The 18,507-nt window shown below is 37.5% G+C and overlaps 1 protein-coding gene across 19 annotated transcripts in view; it reads left to right on the top strand.

Annotated features, from left to right (window-relative positions):
* The window catches only part of celf2 (cugbp, Elav-like family member 2), a 205,137-nt gene that overhangs the window by 132,655 nt on the left and 53,975 nt on the right, over positions 1 to 18,507 (top strand). For all 19 annotated transcript variants that reach the window (XM_015352322.2, XM_015352320.2, XM_015352325.2 and 16 more), the window contains 2 exons: positions 502 to 698; positions 15,454 to 15,536. In XM_015352322.2, the coding sequence (XP_015207808.1) occupies positions 502 to 698; positions 15,454 to 15,536 (280 nt within the window). The remainder of the gene's footprint in view (positions 1 to 501; positions 699 to 15,453; positions 15,537 to 18,507) is intronic.

The following is an 18,507-nucleotide window of genomic DNA, read 5'->3' as shown; positions in this document are numbered from 1 at the left end:
CCATTTTCACCCAGTGCCTCTCACATTATAAGCTGAGCTTTCATCACTCACAGGATGTTAATCTCTGGCTTGCAGCAGTTCAGCTGAAGTGCTTTCCATTCTTAGGGATCTTGTAATAATTTGATGCATCCATGGAGGCTTCATACAATTTGCAGTTTCATTGCTAGGTCCCTGGATTAGTCATCTGACAGCTTTCCAAGCATTTCCTTTCCTTTCATGTGACTTCATTACAAAAATCAGATTTGCCTTATTGGAGCCAGCAGCTGCTGCTGTCTTATGCCGTCGTGTTGACAAAAGTATTCCCAGGAGTACTTTTCACTCAAAGATGGTGTTAAAATACTATTTTACATTTCTCGCAAGGTAACAACGGAGCGTTTCCCTTCATAGGCCGTCCTGTATTCCTGCCTGTGTTCCTCTGACGGCTGCACCAGGGCAGGGAAAGTTCACAGTTCCATATATGCCTTTACGTAACCCAGGTGTTGTTCGTCTCCTTCCTCACAGTAACGGCACTGCTAGCAAGATGAACGGCGCACTAGAGCACTCAGACCAACCCGACCCCGATGCCATTAAGATGTTTGTCGGACAGATCCCTCGGTCCTGGTCCGAAAAAGAGCTAAAGGAGCTGTTTGAGCCCTACGGCGCGGTCTACCAGATTAACATCCTCCGGGACAGGAGTCAAAACCCACCTCAGAGTAAAGGTAAGGGCTTGTGGCGCTTTTTATATTTTAATATTGTGTGTCCTTAGAAATGTTTGGGGTTTTTTACAACATTTTACATTTTACGTGTCCTATAGGAACCTCAATTATGTTTATTTGGCCAAGGATTCCAAGTGTCTGTGGCCAAGTACAGAAAAATAGTGGGTAGTATGTTCACAACTGAAGCATGTGTTTGTTTGTACCTTTTTCTTTCAAACTTCCGTCTGCCTGGTTTTAATTATAATGTTCCCGTTGCTGCAAGAGAAAGATTTGTGTAGGGAGCCAGTCAGAAATGTCTAAGTATTTGCAGTGTGCTTCTCAAGGGAGTACCTGAAATAACTACATTGGGATGAGTGACAAATCTAAACAATTTCGGAAAATATGAAAGCCTAAGAAAAATTGACATAGTGATTTTGTTTTTTTATGTTGACGGCAGACAGCAGTGTTCTGTTGAAGTATCCAGCTGTGACAAATGAGGAACAGATTTGCATCTGTGTTGCTCAAAAAGACTATGAAGTAGAACGCATTAATAGTGACCCCATCTTGGACCCAGCCATTCATGTGCAATCGAAAGGCCTTTGGATCCAAGAACGCGTTTTCCAAAACCCATCCAGAAACACTTCCTTTGTGTTTAAACCCTGCGCAAACCACTTACAGCAGGGATATTTCAGAGCACAAAACCTTTGTTGTGCTTTCAGTGCTCTGTTCCACAATAGGTTGGTCATAGGGGTCATAGGGGTCAAAAACATTTAAGAATACAACGGAATAAAAATAAACAAGCATTTTACATAACGGCCTTGCATGTGCCATCTTCGTATAAATGCCTTTTTTATGTATGAGGCAAATTGTATCATTGTAATCATTGTAGCTCATATGTTTTCATTTTTTATTAAGTGTTCAATGTCATTCAACCTTATATTTCCATCTTCCATTTCTTTTGCTTTGTTTGGGAAAGACTTTCGTGAGTCCAGTGAATAAGATAAATGGACTGGTCTGTCAAGCCAAGACTTATACAATCAGGCGGACTGATTTTTCTTGCCTCAACGAAGAAAAAACGTCTGCAGTGCAGGCAGAGCCCAGTGGTTCAGTCTTTGCACCTTGAACCTGGCCTGCTAGATGAGATTCAATGGGCTTGAGCCAGCCAGGTTACCTTCAGGTTATCCTTTGAATAGTGACCCCTGTATCCTGACCCAGCTGCCTGCGAGTTTTTATCGTTGTCGGCGAGAGCTGCAACACTCCTCTGATGTACGCTAACTGTGCAGTGGGTTACGGTGTGAAAAAAGACAGATGGCTCTGACAGCGCTTTGCCTCAGAGGGAAGTCTGTGAAGCCCTCATCCCTCCAGTGCAGATACAGGAGCTGTAGTGGTGAAACAGAGTTGATGAGCAAATGCCGAACCTTGGAGGGGTTACAAAAAGAACAATAACTGGCAAGTACAAATTAAAACAAAATAAAAGATGCAGGAGCCAACTGGAGCAGTTTTCGGCAGCAGCTACCAGCTCCAGCAGTCTACAGTGAAAGTCCTGTGGCAGTGCTGTGTTCAATATTTCAGGTGGTGTGAACGAGCTGGACCATCTTCGTCATTCTCAGTTTTTGATATGCATTAATATTCATGACATCACAAGCACAGATGTAAAGAAATGAATCACTGCACACAGAAATCTGCACTAAATTAAGATGCATGTTTTATTAAAGTCCTTTATACATTAACTAAATGTAATGATTTATGCCACTAAAGTCTAGGAAGGAGTCATCTGGCAAGCTTTTCACTACAAGGGTTTTAGATTGTCAGGTGAATTTTCCTCCATTGACTCCAATGAAATATTTTTGTTTTGTACCTTTCCTTAGCTGATATAAGGTAGATTTTTCAAAGTAATTAAATCACTGTATGCCGCTAGGATTATTCTGCGAGATCCAGGATGTTGGTGAGAATTTACAGTATGCTCATCTCTGATATCCATGTACTATACAGTACTATTATCATAGCACTGTCTTTAATAAGTGAAGGAAAGACCTGTAGTAGGCCTTTTCAGAAGTACTTAACTCAAGGATGTTTTTAAATTATTGATTGTTTAGTGATTTAGGTGGGAATAGGAAAGGCAGTAATGGTTAAAAGACTAAATTCATGCCAGTTCTTTATATACAAATACCTCACTTTATTTTTTTGTTTCTTTTTAAAGTAGATTAAGACTTTTTGTGATTTGAGTTCAAAACTTAAAGACTTCATGAAAAATCTGACAATGCTCAAAGAACAACTTTTTTATTTTAACACTACAAATGGCGCTCATCTTTCCTGAGCAAGTCATTTTTGATAAAGCCACAAGATATTAAGAGCAGAGCAATTGAGAGCATAGTCAACTGCAAGGAATATTAAATAATACAAGTTTATAATTTCATTGAACCAACAGTATAACAAAATGGGGCTCTGTTTGGCAGCGTTTTAGTGCAGATTATGTTTCCACAGAGGATTTTCACAGAGTCAATATTCTGATTGTGGAGATATTAACCGATCCCATTTAATATCACCAAATGAGAAGAAATAGCAGCTCTGTTTACTACATTTTAAATATTTAACATCCATTCTGATATTGTGGGAGGCTTGCAAAATTATTTTTGTCTCTCAAGGGTAATTGTGGCTTAAAGTGGATATTTTGTAACACCTGATTTCTTGTTCCTAATGCCTGACTGTCAGGGCCTATACTGGTTGAGTTCTAACTGTAACCATTATACACACGTGATTGTTTCCCTGTATTCCAACATCTCATGCTTTAACATAAGTGACCTGCAAGTATTTGATTGCTCATTTTTGTTTGTGCCGCAACGTAGTCTTTTTCTCTGGCCTTCTTATTTGTGTTTTGGAAGTGCATAAAAAATCTACAGGCATTGTTTCAATATTTAATAAGGTGTTAAGGCGTGTATGGCATGATTTGAAGACATACTTTGCACGTTTGGCATTCACACGTTTTCAAATTGAAGGTTTTATCATTGATAGAAAATTATATACATTACCAGAACTGCTGTCTATTCTAGGTAATAAGTTTCACAGAATTTCTTGTTTTCATTAAATTTAGTATAAGGATTGCTGTACTTTTTCGTGTCCTTTCTGTCCTCTAAAATGTATTTTTATCTGTATTGGGGATATATAATGTAATAACCAAGATACATAAAGTAAAAATGAAAGTGCAAATTGTGTGTATACCCTATAAATGCTGCACATGCATTTTATTATAAATACCGTACAATACAAATATAAATATATAAAATATATATACATTTTTTATCACTACACTGTGGCAATCAAAACAGCTAAACAGATATTAAATGAACAAATACAAATATGTCTTGTTTTGGAATATTGTACAATTCGAAAAGCAAGTTGCCGAAAGGAAATGTAAATGATTTATATGTGTACTCTCATTAAACATAAATCTGGCATTAATATTCATATTTTCAAACGCAAGCCTGCAATGGAACATTACGTTGTATTTTTGAGTCATTGTTGCACAGAGTGCATGATACACAAAGATCCCAGTCAATGGAAATCCCAGGATACACGGGGACAAGAGCTCATACTATTAGACAAGCTGGCATTCTGGCACCTGAGCCCAAACCACATGTCAGTAAGAGCTGTAGAATCTGCATATCATCATTTCGTCAGAAGCAGCTGCATACTTGTCCAGCCTCTTATGCCCAGATGCTCTGCGACATTGTTTCATTGTTGCAGTTTAGACACTTTAGAGCTTAATGTCTCCTATTGCAAGTATGGCTTCCAAATGTGTGGAATCCTTTGTTCCAAATGATCAATAATCCAAATGTACTGTAAAGGACTTCTGGTGTCTTATGGGCTCTTTGCAGTATTGACAAAGCCTTGATGGCTACCATTGCATGTGCAAACCGGGCTCGTGCTGCGTGCAGGGCTTCCAAGTTTCAGGCTTCCGTGTGTTTGTCTAGCATGTTGCTTTGTTTCCTCCCACTTAATTTGATTTTTCTGTGTGCATATCTGTGCTGAATGATGGGATCTCATGTAATATATATAAATGCAGCAAATTGTTCACATCACGTTATTGGGTTTGGAAGTGTGCCTTGGTATCTGTCACGTTTACATAAGTAATAAGTCAAATGGTTTTGCATCGGGAAGACATTTTTCTGTTTTGCTTGCTCCTGATTTGGAGTCTTTCATTTCACAACTCTGCTCAACGCTGCAAACCATGAACCAGCATGGAAGGGGTGAGGAGGGTGCTTATATCCTTCGTTTCCCCTAACATGGAGCCTCTGAGCACCTGAGACAGTGTGAGCTCCGTAGTGCCTCACAGGAGAGGTAGCGTTAATGGAAAGAGCTGTGCAGTATCACTCTGGCAAAGGTGCAATATCACAGACACTTGGTAAGTCCCATGGATGACTGTCACTTAGCAAGCACCTGGCTGAACTGGCAACGTAAGGCCCTTACAGCTCAGCCCGTGCTTTCTTTTTCTTCCCGGTAACTTCACTCCGCACCGATATCCATTATAATTGTATTATTCCTGCTGTGGCAAAATTAGCCCACTGTTATTTAGGAATCCTGTTTATTTAGCTCTTTGGCTGATGATTTTATCCAAAGCAAGTGGATTATGATTTGCATACAAACGTGGTCAATGGTACCCATTAATTCTGTTGGGTTTGCCGGGTCAAGCGCCCTGCCCAGGGGCACAGCAGCAGTGCCCGTATCTAGGATTTGAACATGCAACCCCACTGCCAAGTCGAGAGTCTACAGCCATTGCCTCTGCTCTGCAGTATTTCAAAAAGGGAAGAAGGAAGTGTTTGTTCGTATCGTGTCTAGTCTTTTGACCTTTGCCACCCACCACTGCAGCTCTGCTGGCGGCCACTCTCTCCCCTGTAGTTGGCACTGATGTGGAATTCCAGCTGGTAAGCTGGCAAACCCATGGAGCACCGCTGACAGTGAAGCCCAAGAGAGAGAATATCATTTAAAACAAGAATCGCCTCGTGGAGAAGCATTTACATTCTTTTAATATTTTGGAGGATTCTGCAGGTGATTTTTCTCTTTCCCACTTGCCTAAGGATAATTTCTCTTAAGAGCTGCCAGAGCTGTCATGAGCTGCATACATAAAAAGCACAAGGCAGCGGTTTTAATGGGATATATATTTTATGTTGTTGTTATGCAAAAATTTCTTAATACATGCTTGTCAGTTCAAAGTATCAATTGATTCTCCCAAGAATAGCAGTTAGTTTTTCAGGATTCATATCAGTTTAGAAACTGATTAAACATTTCTCTTCAAATGTAGATTTGTTAGCAATTCCAATGAATGGAGTGTTGCCTAATTCTTCTCCTAACAGTACTTGGTCTTTCTGTGGAGGCAGTGTTTATGATGAGCATAAGGGCTTGAAAGCTGAAGTTCATTAGTCATTGAAGGTTTATTTTCATAGCTTTATAATGAGTTTTTTTTCCCCAGCAATATATTTTTAAAGTTTGACTTTCTGCATGTGGACCACCTGTTCAGGAATTATACATCAAATTAGAAATGGTTTATTCAGTACTCAATATAGATGTTATATGCAAATGCAGGTTGCATGCTCAGTGATCCAAAGGCATAAAATGAGACTAAATTGTTCCCTCTTACAGTCCCTCAGCTAGTAAATGCAACGTCACACATTAACCGTTTGATAAACAAAATGAACCATTAAGGGATGGGGAAAGCCACAGGGGTGCTTAGCAGAGGAGGATGAACTGACTATTCAATCATTTGGATTGAGTTTTGTGGGACTGGTGAAATAAGGTTTGATTGGGATAATTTGACACTTGAATTGAAGAATTGCTGTTTGAATTCCTGCTGATTGCCTGTAGTGGAGAGAAGTTAGGAAAAAACAATGCGTCTACCCTGGGTGTTGAGTTTTTTTTTTTCCTCCTCTGCTCATCGAGATACAAACACACATGGAGATGGTTTTTTGAAATTGCATTTTAAAATCTCGATCAAATTAGTAAAACGAAAAACTGATCTTATTTTAAAAAACAGCTTTTACTCAAAATATTTATCTGGAAACCTCTGTATAAAATGTTCGGAGTGATATAGAAAGTGCTTCTTCCTTTTTCCCAGTTTCATTTACGGTTAGATTTCCGCACACCACATAATTACTGCTCCAACTCTGGGGTGTGCTGGGGTGAAGTGCTTCTAAACTTTCAGTTGATATTGAAGTAGACTGAGGAAAACGCTTACAATCTGGTATTTACAAAGAAGCTTGTGAAATGTGGAATATAAAAGGTCTTCATTAGTAGTGTGGCCTTCGTGTTTTAGAGAAATTCAAATCATAAATTTGAAAAAACAGTGCCATGACTGTTCATTGAGATGTAAATGTATTCTAATAGATTATCTGGCATAATTATAACTCCAGCAATTTCAATTTCTCTCCCAATGGGGGTCAGTTCAGATTAAAACCTCTCTCATATTTTTAAGAATACATTTAATGATGAAACAGGGGGTAACCCCACTCACCGGTGCTGAATTTTACCAGGTGAAGTGGCAAGTATTTCTTGTTTGACTTTTTGCTCTTTTGCGTGGTCCCCAATAATGGAAACAAAAAAAAATTCTACATAATTTGAATGGCCTTCCATTTCTTTAGCTAAACAACTTGCATACTTATCTGTAATTGACATTAAATCATTTTAATTAATTCCTTTGAGCCCTTTCTTTTCTCTGTTCATCAAAATGAAATGCAGCATTTGTGTCTAATACGTGTGGACAGCACTAGGTTGAGCCAAAGATATGCTCAGTTACAGTTTCTTTATTTCCAAGAGGGATTTTTAGTTGAAAGTATTGTGACTAGTTTTAGTTTTTTACTTAAAAGATAGATTTAAACTAGAATCTAGTTAAGAAGCAGAATCATTTTGAGTAGTGGGCAATTTAGAGGAATTAAAATAATCTGGTAAAACATTAGGTAAATGGTTGGGCAGAATGTGTTTAGGAGATTTAGGTGACAAAGAAGAAAATATTAACATAATGTGTTGTATTAACCCTAATGATGGCAAAATTAAAAATCAGGATACAGCATCAGCTTGAGAAACCCACTTTATATACTTAGCAAGGAAATCATGGAGAGAAACTGAGTCTGCAAACATGAATTTTCAAGCTGGTAATATTTTATGTGAATTGGCACAGCAGACTGTGTGTCATTTATCTTTCTAATCCTTGTTCCACATTGCCTCCCACTTGAGGCCAAGAACATTGCAACTGTGCCAAAGAGAGGGTGGAAAATAGCCGTATTATTAACCCCAAATTGAAAACATGATGGTTTTTTAATGTCTTCATTTTGAGTTGTATATTCGCAATGATTATTAATATCATTCCTAACGCATACTGAGAAATGAGACTTTGCTTTCACAATGTACTGGTCATTCTCATATGGAAGATATTTTTTCACTGTTAATTGCGTTATTGTACATTGCTCTGGTGTGTGTAGATAAAATAGAACTGACTGAAGTAAATCATCTGCTTCCCCCCCACCACCACCACACTGATTCATTTCTTATAAGTGTGATATTTCTTTTAGATACCCTGATGGCCTATGAACAGAACCTTTGCCACAAATTACCAACCCCAGCCTGATTATAGACTTGTGAATTGCTCTCTGTACAGATAATGATGTTCAAGATGGCTTTCAACAAGTGGCTGTTGTCCTCCTTTTTTTCTGCCTAGTTTGTTTGTAGAGACATACTTATCATTTCTATGAGTTACATACGTTTTCCAAGAATAATAAAGTACCTATGTGTGTTTCCCTCTGCTTTTAATTATGGCTCTAATTACATTTAATTTAATGTGCTCTACATGAAATCATAACCCTGATTTTTTAAAGAAATAGCAGTATGAGTATGACCAATTAGAACATAATAAGACATTATAGTAGTATTATAGTAGCGCTGTAGCCATCTGTAAATCATATTTGGGAATTACATGTATTATCTTTTTTCAGGTTGCATTTGCCACATTTGAGATGAGTTTGATGAACAGAGAGTCTGGAGACGCATTGTGCCTTGTTCAGTCCAATTAACGGTGAAGTGTGAGGCATCAGCTGCTGCAATAAATCAAGGCAATAACTCCCTAATCTGTGACTTCCTCTCAAATTGAGAGAGACTAGCAGCTGAAAGGCTGTGAGAATGCCTGAGATACATCTGACCCCATCTTTCATGGGCCAAATGTTTTCCTTTAGGAAACAAAGAAAAGCAGGTTTTAAACAGTGTTTGGCCTGTGTCAGGATCAGGGTATTTCTCTTTGCCTCCTGCTGTATATCCCATTTACCATGGGTATGAGCTTGCATTATCAAATTCCAAACATATCATTCATTTTGAAAAATAAAATCCAGTGAACACAAGCAATTAGCAAGAAATTTAGCTGCCTAACATTAATAAAGTAAACGAAAAATCAATAAGAGCACAGAATAATAAGAAAATAAGAAGCAATCCCATTTAAGTTGGGACACTGAAATATTATTAATTCATTGGTTTACTCATAAAAACAAAGTTAAGCAATTAACTGAAAGAATGTTTAGTAACAAAGCTTTTATCTTTGAAAGCAGCAGTTTTGTTATTGTACGTTCCTGGTGTTTTTTGGTTGAGTTGCTTAGTTTGTTTTTTTACTGAAGTTTACAAGGTGATATATTACAGTGCAAAATATATTTAATCTAAACATCCTATGATTTCAGAACAGCATAGACAGATTCAGGAGTAATGTAAAATCATGGCAAAACACTTAAACACTCTTGGCTTTGCTAAAAACACAGTAGTTCAACATTCTGTATTTCTTTCATTAATGTTTTCCAAGGCGTTTCCACCAGATATATAAAAGCTAGGGCAATTTCTCAAAAACCTCACAAGATCTACATATTTGCTTTCAGTTTTATTAACAGTTGCATTGTTTCCTGATTGTGCATAATTACCTTAAAGTTATGGGTCCTTTGTTGAGCCCTACTACTATTAGTATGGTGTTTTGATAGTAACCTGCAAGTTACGGAAATCGCCATTGTTAATCCATCCGTTCATTTCGCAACAACTTCATCCAATTCAGGGTCAAGGGGGAGCTGAAGAGCTTCCCAGCATGCAAAGGCAGGGTGCACACTGGACTGGACGGAACCTCCCTTGTTAAAACCCAATTAATTGCAATGAAATTAAAGGCAGGAAGAGTCTATGAACAATAAATATCCCATGTTAGAGTATAGGTCGAGATACTATTGCCAAGTTCAAAGACCAAGAATAAAATCGTGTCCACATAAAGGGCTGTTCAGAGCTAAAATCTATTATTTCAACTCTCAGAGATTCTTAATCTCCCCTTTGCTGAAAACAGGTATAAAACTATAGAGAGACCTAAATGTGCTCAAGAAAATGTCATAAGGTATAGGTATTAAGGTATAGGTCATTAATCCAGGGCTCATTTTAGTTAACGTAATGTTGAGCAGACTGAGAGCATGTGACTCCTACCCTGGATAGAACGCTATTACAAGGGTACCCAGATCATTACTGGTCCCCACTTACAGTATACAGTTCAGTGGACTATAGTACCCTTGAGCAAGGTACAAGAGCAGAATCTATAGCAGGTACTTTAATCCAAAATCTGTTCATTATGCGACTAGAGACTTCCCCACTAATCTTCCCCATGTCAGTATAGCAGCCGTGTAAGTTAAGTATTTTTCTCTTTTTAAAAGGGAAAGCAAAAGCTGAAACAGGTTTCATGGAACTCTGCCAGAAATACTTTGACGTTTTTTGTGACGCGGTTCAAAGCCAAGAGATCATCATGTTAATGAACATCTAAACTGCACCAAAATAGAAATGCACAACAGTAATGAAGGCAAGAATTTGTCATGTCCTTCGTATTTGGTGTCAGTCTTTATAGCAACAGAAAAGATTGACGTTGTTGATTATAAAAACATTTTTAACTATGATCAATCCAACTAAGTGACGGAATAACAATACAGACTTCTGTAAAAGAGGCTCACAATCACTATAGTAACCTGTTGCTTTTTTCTTTCTTTCTGGTGTTTGCGTCACTGTCGGTGAGAATACTGTTATAAAAGCCAGTCTTAGGAGGTACAGTATGTAGCCATCGGAGTCCATTTAAAAAATAAGGAAGCAAGAATGAAGTCCAAAATAAGAAGTGTGCTCAGGTAGGATTTAGAAATGTGATATTCAGCACTGTATATGCTTTCACTGTGTTCTTAGTGTAAATATACACTTTTCACATGGTGATTGAAGACGGCACAGTTATAAAAGTCTTGGGAATGGTCAAAGATGACCTTGAAGAGAAGTCTTCAAGAGTTAGAGTCTGTGAATCAGTAAAGGTATAATACATTCTGTTTAAAGTTTTTGCTTTTATAAATAGCACACTATGAAAAGCTATCCTGCCTCTGGTCCCGCTCTAAATTATTTGTGTTTAATCCTGAACCTCACACCAGTGAAAATCTTTGAGTAGCCTTTTAAGGGGCTAAGGGGTTTTCCTGATGTTTTGTCTCCACCGTAATAAAAGTTGTCTCTCCAAGGTGAAAGGCCAGTACATTGAGGTGCCACATTAATTCAGAGGAGTGTTCAAGTCCTAGAAGCTGTGTTATCCACTTACCTTCTCTTTGCCAGGATCTAAGTAATTTTAAGTGCAAGAAGCATATGCTGTTCTTTCCAATCGCTTCTGCCTCCCCCTCTTTATCACTTCTCTCAGACTCAGAAGCTCTTCAGCTGTTATACTGTACAGTCTCAGGTGGTTCCCAGACTTCCCTCATTGGAAATAGCACTTGTTTCTATTATCACCTAAGAGGAGGACATTTAGGTAAAGCAAATCAGAGAGACTGTCAGTCATTCCCATGCGAGTCAAGTGATGCTAATTCTGGTCCTCTTTTAAGTGACACAGCTAAGCTGTAGGTAAAAATGGGCATTAGATCCCAGAACCCACAAGCAGCCTTCAGGCGTCCTTGTAATATGTTGTAAATTCATTCATCAGGCAACTGCGATCAGCTTTTGTTTTTTTGGGAACTGAGCAGTATTTGGGTTTAAGTTTTAAGCAGAAAGAAAATATTGGTGCACTGTGTGCATGGAATTATATCTGACAGCCAACTTCTCCTGGAGAGGCTTAGCTGTGGCACTTGGCACTAGAATAAATGAGCCTTCATGGATCAAACAGTGTTATGGTGGTTCTCCTTCTAGGTGTTTTGCTGTACCAGACCCATTATATCAGGAAAGTATACTGATAGTAGTAATGACTGTTCTTATCACATTTCTGTCTCAGGACTTATATTTATGAAGCTTTGTCAAGTCTCCAGATCTAAGTATGATTAAATAGGTAGGAGTGGCAGTTCAATGGATAATCTTATAATACTGAAGAGCTTATGAACTGCTCTCAAAGCTTTGGCAGTATATTTACAATTAACTGCTGGGCTCTCACACCTGAAAAAGTTAAAATTATTAGTTTTGTGCATAGGCACAAGTGTTTTGTGGTTGAGTGTAAGTTTAGCTGAGATACCATAATATGAATCTCTTGTTAGTGCTGGGCCTTTGCACTTAGTATCTTTGGGTTTTACAGATTGCTGTTTGTTTGCCAAACCTGAAGGAACTGTGTTTTTTGTTTCTAATTTGGGACTTTTTTTCTTGCTATTCCTCCGATTTGGAGTTGCTGTAGTTGAATCTCTAACCCTCATACTAGAGTAAGAGTCATACCCATTTTCAGCATACAGTATGTAGTGTTTCTTTCACACTGCTTGGATGAAGTGTGAAAAACACTACATACTCTTCAGTGCAGAGGTTCTTAGATATTACTACAGGCTTGAAACTGCCAGGCTGCTGCGATCACTGTGGTGCAACAAGGTAAGATTGTGTCCAGCAAACACCCAACCCAATCTGATCCCTGAGAAATCCTGGTTACAGTATGCAGATGGCCTATCTTAGACCTCAACCAGCGCTGCGAGTAAGTACTTTTACTAGTTGAGCCCCACTTATTTAAGTGCCACAGTCTGATGCTTTTAGCCCAAAAAACATTCCTACACCTTTATACAGCTGGGCATTTTACTAAAGCCGATCAGAATAAAAGATCTGACTCAAGTGTACAAGAACAGTGCCGGACCAGATATTAAGCTACTTCTCTAAAGTGTTGCCCATTATGCCCAAAAAATTTAAACTATAACTAAATAAACTAAAAAGTATAGAAACTAAAAAAAAGTCTGTAGCAAAGAAACATTACATTTATTATAAACCTGACTTCCATTTTTATATGTATATTTTTTTGGCTTGGAATTAAGGTAGTTCAGCTCAGGCTGTCAGCAACAGAGGAACCTTAAAAAAGCAACAGAATAATTACAGCTAGTAGCTGTTACGTATATGGCAGAGTTTTGTATTTTCCATATACCAATCCTTGCTAATTTAGCAGTGGAAAAAAATGCTATGTATTCTGTTCTGTAAGAGCCAAAAGGGTTCTAGTTAAGAAAATAAATTCGAAAATAAAATGTCTTGGTTAAATTATGGCGAAAACAAGGATCATGTTAAAAAAAACACTTTTTGTTGTGAAGTATATCAAATTGTTAGACCACTATTTTGAATAATAAACAAAACATTCTGAAGATATTGAGTTATAGGTGCCATTTCATTGCCTTTGTTTTCCATGACAGAGCAGTACAGGTGGAGGAATGTGGGTTATCCTGGGCCTGGCTGACAGAACTGTAATGTGAACATGTTAAAAGCAGCTCCCATAAAATTGAATGTCCAATACCGAGCAGTCCATCTGAATTTTTATCAGTGTTTTCATTTTACTGCCATAAACAAACAGAAAAACTAAGATACTTTTAGAGTTAAGTGGCTTATTTGAATTACAAGAAGGAGAGTGGGGCAATTTTGTCCTTGATATCATTACGATCTGTGCCGCACTTTAGCTGGAATTAACATAATAAGAGATGGGAGAATGCCGTAGCACACATCCTAGTTCACATTATTTCTCTGATACACTCCCAGAAGGCTTGAAATTGTAGCAGAATTTAACCAATCTAGGTCAAAAGCGTTTCAATTTTCCAGTTGTAGGACATTTATAGAGAACAGTCTTATTCACCGGAGGTTCAGAATGACTGAGTATGCTCTTTCCAACAGAACTCCCCAACTGCTTCTGAAGGATGACAGGAAGTTAGAACTAGCGCCCAATTATCTAGAATGCATGTGTAAGATGCCTAATAAAATAGCCACAGAGGATTTTTTTTCTTTCTTCTTAGTAATACTTGCAAACGCAGACAGACAAGTTGTACAAAGAAATGTTTGGCGGCCGCAATATTGTCTGTAATTTCATAAGGGTGGGGAGATTGAGGATTTTGGATCCGATGGTATGGATTTCAATTTTAACTGTCGTTTTGTGGTTGTACACGAGGACCAAGAGCTAATTGGCTTTGTCCTCTGCGGTTGGGTTGGGGTTGGATTTGGGGGTTCAATTTTGAATAGGGGACGCTTTGATCTGCAGGCAGTTTTTAATTAACACTCCGGGACTTTCCTGCCAAGTCATCCAACATCTAGGTAGAGCTTCACTTACTAAAAAGACTTTAGGGATCTGCATGGCTCCCCTTGGATTGTATTGAACTAACTAGCAGGCAGGCCTAACTTGCAAATAATTATGCAAGAATATGTATATTACAAACTTCAAACATCTGCAGCTGTTCTCAGTAAAACAACATAAAAAAGCTATGTGGTATATTATTTGGTCTACAATAAAGTAATTTCTTGGTTTCAAGTCCAAAAAGAATATATTCCGTGGACATTAAATTAAGAATAAGATGATTTGGTAGGAAAAATATTAGGCAACAGTACATTTACCTTATTTTTAATCAGGGGATGTATTTTACAGTTGGGTAAAGAGCTTTTAAAATCTTTGTATTGTTTAGCTGTTGTCTGTTAAATGACATCAAGTAAACACATGGGCAAGACTAAGCTGCTACTGTAGTTTCAAATTGTACATAAAATCTGTTACTGTTTTACAGACAAAGTTTGTCGTAGACTTTAAAATGTAACTACAGCTATTATTATTACTCTTTTAGTGTGAATGTCATGCTACATCTCCTGTCAGGTGATTTAAAAGCATAGTAATGCCAAGATATTGTTTATGTTGGAAGAAATATGTTGCAGTGTTGCACTCTTAAGTAGTAGAATTTGCTTTTCAGCAGCATAAACTGTTGGCCTCCAGGTAACAGTTTATGCTACATTGGCAAGAAAATGTTTTTTCCACTTAGATTTCTGCATATGTATAAAGGCTGCACCTGTTTTGCCTGTAAAGTAGGAAGTGCAGCAGCAGTATTGAAAGAAGGGATGTTTCTGCTGTGGCGTTTATCTTTCAGGGTTCTTCTCTTGATCTTTCATTCAGGCAGCATTCAAAATCCCCGCAATGTTCAACTTGGGAACTTGATGTGTCGGATTTGAATTTGTCAAGAATTGGGGTATTTTGACCTAGAAACGTGATACAATTTTAACTTTTTGTGCTAACTGAACTGGACAGAATTAGTTTACTAAGAAACACCTTTTCCAGATCACATATTTCGGATTCAAATACCAAATTATAAATATCGTCATCATTTCAGTTCTGTTGTGAATGTACAGTATTTGTAGGAAAGGCTTTATTAAGCTTCCAACATCTTGCTATTAGCAATGCTCTCAATAAGTACTTAACTGTGGCATCATTCCATAGTTTTTGAAACCCACGGCCTTTCTCTTAATCGTGTAATTTGTCCTCACTTTCACAGTTTCATTGTATATCTTTCTCTTCCTTTTGCAGGTTGCTGTTTTGTAACATTTTATACAAGAAAAGCTGCACTTGAGGCACAGAATGCACTGCATAATATTAAAACCTTATCTGGGGTGAGTATGTTTACTTTAAACAGCACTTATTTATCATTATCTGTCAGGTGTGTAGAAATTGATAAACTCTGAAGGAGTATTACCTAATTTATCTTTCCTGAAGCTACATTCTTGGTACACATTGCACATCCCCTGCTTTCGATAGCTTAGGATACAGCGTGCCTCTTCACCACCCTCAGGGCCCAACATAAAAATCCTCCCATTAAACTAATGGCTCGGTGTTTTAGCACACATGCTCCAGAATTGCAGGCTCGTGGTTTCATAAGTGGCTTGGGGCTAGGCTGGCAAGTCGTAAGTCTCAGATAAGAACCCTCAGACAGGCTGCCATTCTTCCAGAAGAGTAGGTGAATCTTGTTTGGTTAAAGTAATTCCTATGGAAACAAGAATGTGCTTCTCAGCTCCAGCCATGAACACATGAAAAATGCTGTTGGAGCTTGCTTGCTTGCATGTGGAATATGAAGTCAAAATAATACAGTTTGAAGGCTTCTAATTTGCAGGTCAAATACTGAATGCAAATATATACAACTGCAATTCTGATTTTTGTATGTTGTACTCTGTTAGCCCTTAACTGAAGTCCTGATCTTACTATTTACAGTTGAACTCTTTCAACCAAAAAAGTCTCATTTAAAGATGCTTTAGCATTGGTTACTAATGGAGGAATCCCTCAGCACAATATCAATCTCTACTGTCTCTTTCATTAGTTTAGTGTTTAAATTGTCATTTACAAAACTGCCAGCTCTGATTAACGCAACAGAATATCATTTTGTTATTAACCGTTTGAGACTAGGAAGACCATTGTTCAAAATGCAGCATAGCACTGTGCCACCTAAGTAACATGTACTTAATCATCAAATAAAAAAATTGACAATAATATGCGAGACAAACAGTTATAAAAAAATGAACAGATGCCACACACTTAGGGAATGAAAGGAAAGTTCTCTTTTTTCTCAGTGTTATTGTAACGCTGAGATACAATAACTGAAGATTTAAAGCACTGGCTGTCACTTGTTTACTGTGACAGAATAAAATTTAATTTTACAATCTTTAAAACTTTTAAGTCTTCATGAAATTTTTGTGAAAAAGATGTAAAGCATCAAGTCATTCCACTTTATTCTGACCTTGCTTAAATATCTCTTTGTCGTTCTTATAATAGATGTAAAAATAACTTTGGTTTGTCTTTGATAAGCTATTGAAAACTTTGGAGTCCAGAGTGGTGGCTTAAAAGAAATATCTTAAAGGCATGTAATAAGGAACAGAGCAAAACCAATACCAAGTGATTAAACTAAACCTTTTTTTCCTTGTAAAGCGACCAGTAAGAGATTTTGAGTCCTATTCTGAGACTACTTTTTTTCCTTAAATAAGGTTTAGCTGAAGTGTTACCCAAGAAATAAAAATCTATATAATGGAACAGGAGATTGGCCTCACTTAAGGAGGAACTCATAGAAAGGTAAACCTCAGCCACATCCATAGTGTTTCAGTCCATTTGATCAGCACTAAAGAACGTACAAGGTTAGAAATGAAAGGAGGCCATTCAGTGCATTCAGTGCCTGTTTGGTAGTTATTCGCTAATTGATCCAAGGAGCTTGTCCATTTCTTGAACGAAACCGGGCTTTGGTTGGCTGGTTAGTTAGTTCCTCACTCCCACAATCCATTGGGAAAAGTGTTCATCGTTTTAGATGTACTTATACTTCTTCAAAACTCCTGACGTTTGCAACAAACAGGCCAACCATTCATGTTCATAAATATGGAGTTCATTGTGACTGTGACAAAGAAAAAATATTGTACTTTTTTTCATGATGTCTTTGTCTTAGCTTTTTGAAATTCAGTAATGGTCTACTTACATTTATAACCAGAGACGGAAAAAAAATAATAGGTAAATAAGTTAGACCAACCCACCAAAACAGAAAAGAACAACAACTGCAAAAAGGAAAAAATATAGAACAATAAACCTCTTTTCCTATTTACTTTTCTTATTTGCTCTGCAGTTAAGAAACAAAGATAACTGTTCTGTAACCAGAGTGTACCACTCTATCAAACAGGCAAGGTTGTTTAACATTTTCCAGTAAATTTAACTTTCATTAGTGCTTGACAGATGTATAAATTGACAGCCTTCTTTGGCTGTTAATTGTCAGGAAGCCTGCTGTTGTTCTGTACTCTTTTATATTAGGGGTATAAAACCGATCTAGGACATGTCCTTTAAAGTACCCTCCAGCTGTGAACACTGCCTTGGCAGTAACATAATGAAAAAATAACTTTGATATCGCATTACTCCCAAGGTTCTTTAGTTCTCCTTTCATGAAAAGTGAAAATATTTCAGACATGATCGTTCAGCCATTGATCCATGTTTAATGCAGGTGTCTGCAAAACCAATTGTGGTGTGTCACAAAGTTTGATTATAAAACTGGCATTAATCAAAAAGTCACAATTCTGAGCTAATGAACACACCTGTTTTCCCACTGAACTGCATGGCCATTGCATAAATTAACTGAATTCATACTGGGCCAATCGGAAAATTCAGTGCTTCAGTGGCATCGAAATTGCTTTTATGAATAACGTGTAAATCCAGACTACACATTTTATTATTTAGGTATGATTTAAAACTTTGCAGCAGCCATTTCCAATTATATGTTAATGTGTTGAAAATGATTATGGAGACAGGGAAAAGTGGGCATATAATATCCACATTTATTGATTAATTTTAAAGTTGTGTGTATATTATATGTACACTTACACTGCCCTGTCACTATTAAATGAGAACAATGGATTGTGATCAGCCTTTATTTCAATCAAATAGACTGAATTTATTAATATTTGTAACCTATCATTCACCAAGATTTCAGACAAGATTTGAACTAGAGAGGTCAACTAATAAAAGCTATATTATGGCCTGTCTCAGCTTGTCCTAGAGGTGGAAAATGATCAGGTTTGGATGTTCCAAAGGATGACTTTTCCACAGCTCTTTATCCACATG

This window comes from Lepisosteus oculatus, chromosome 7 (assembly GCF_040954835.1).
Source record: "Lepisosteus oculatus isolate fLepOcu1 chromosome 7, fLepOcu1.hap2, whole genome shotgun sequence".
Taxonomy (NCBI): Eukaryota; Metazoa; Chordata; class Actinopteri; order Semionotiformes; family Lepisosteidae; genus Lepisosteus; species Lepisosteus oculatus.
Note: the sequence above shows the minus strand (reverse complement) of the source record. Positions and strands in the feature narration are given on the sequence as shown.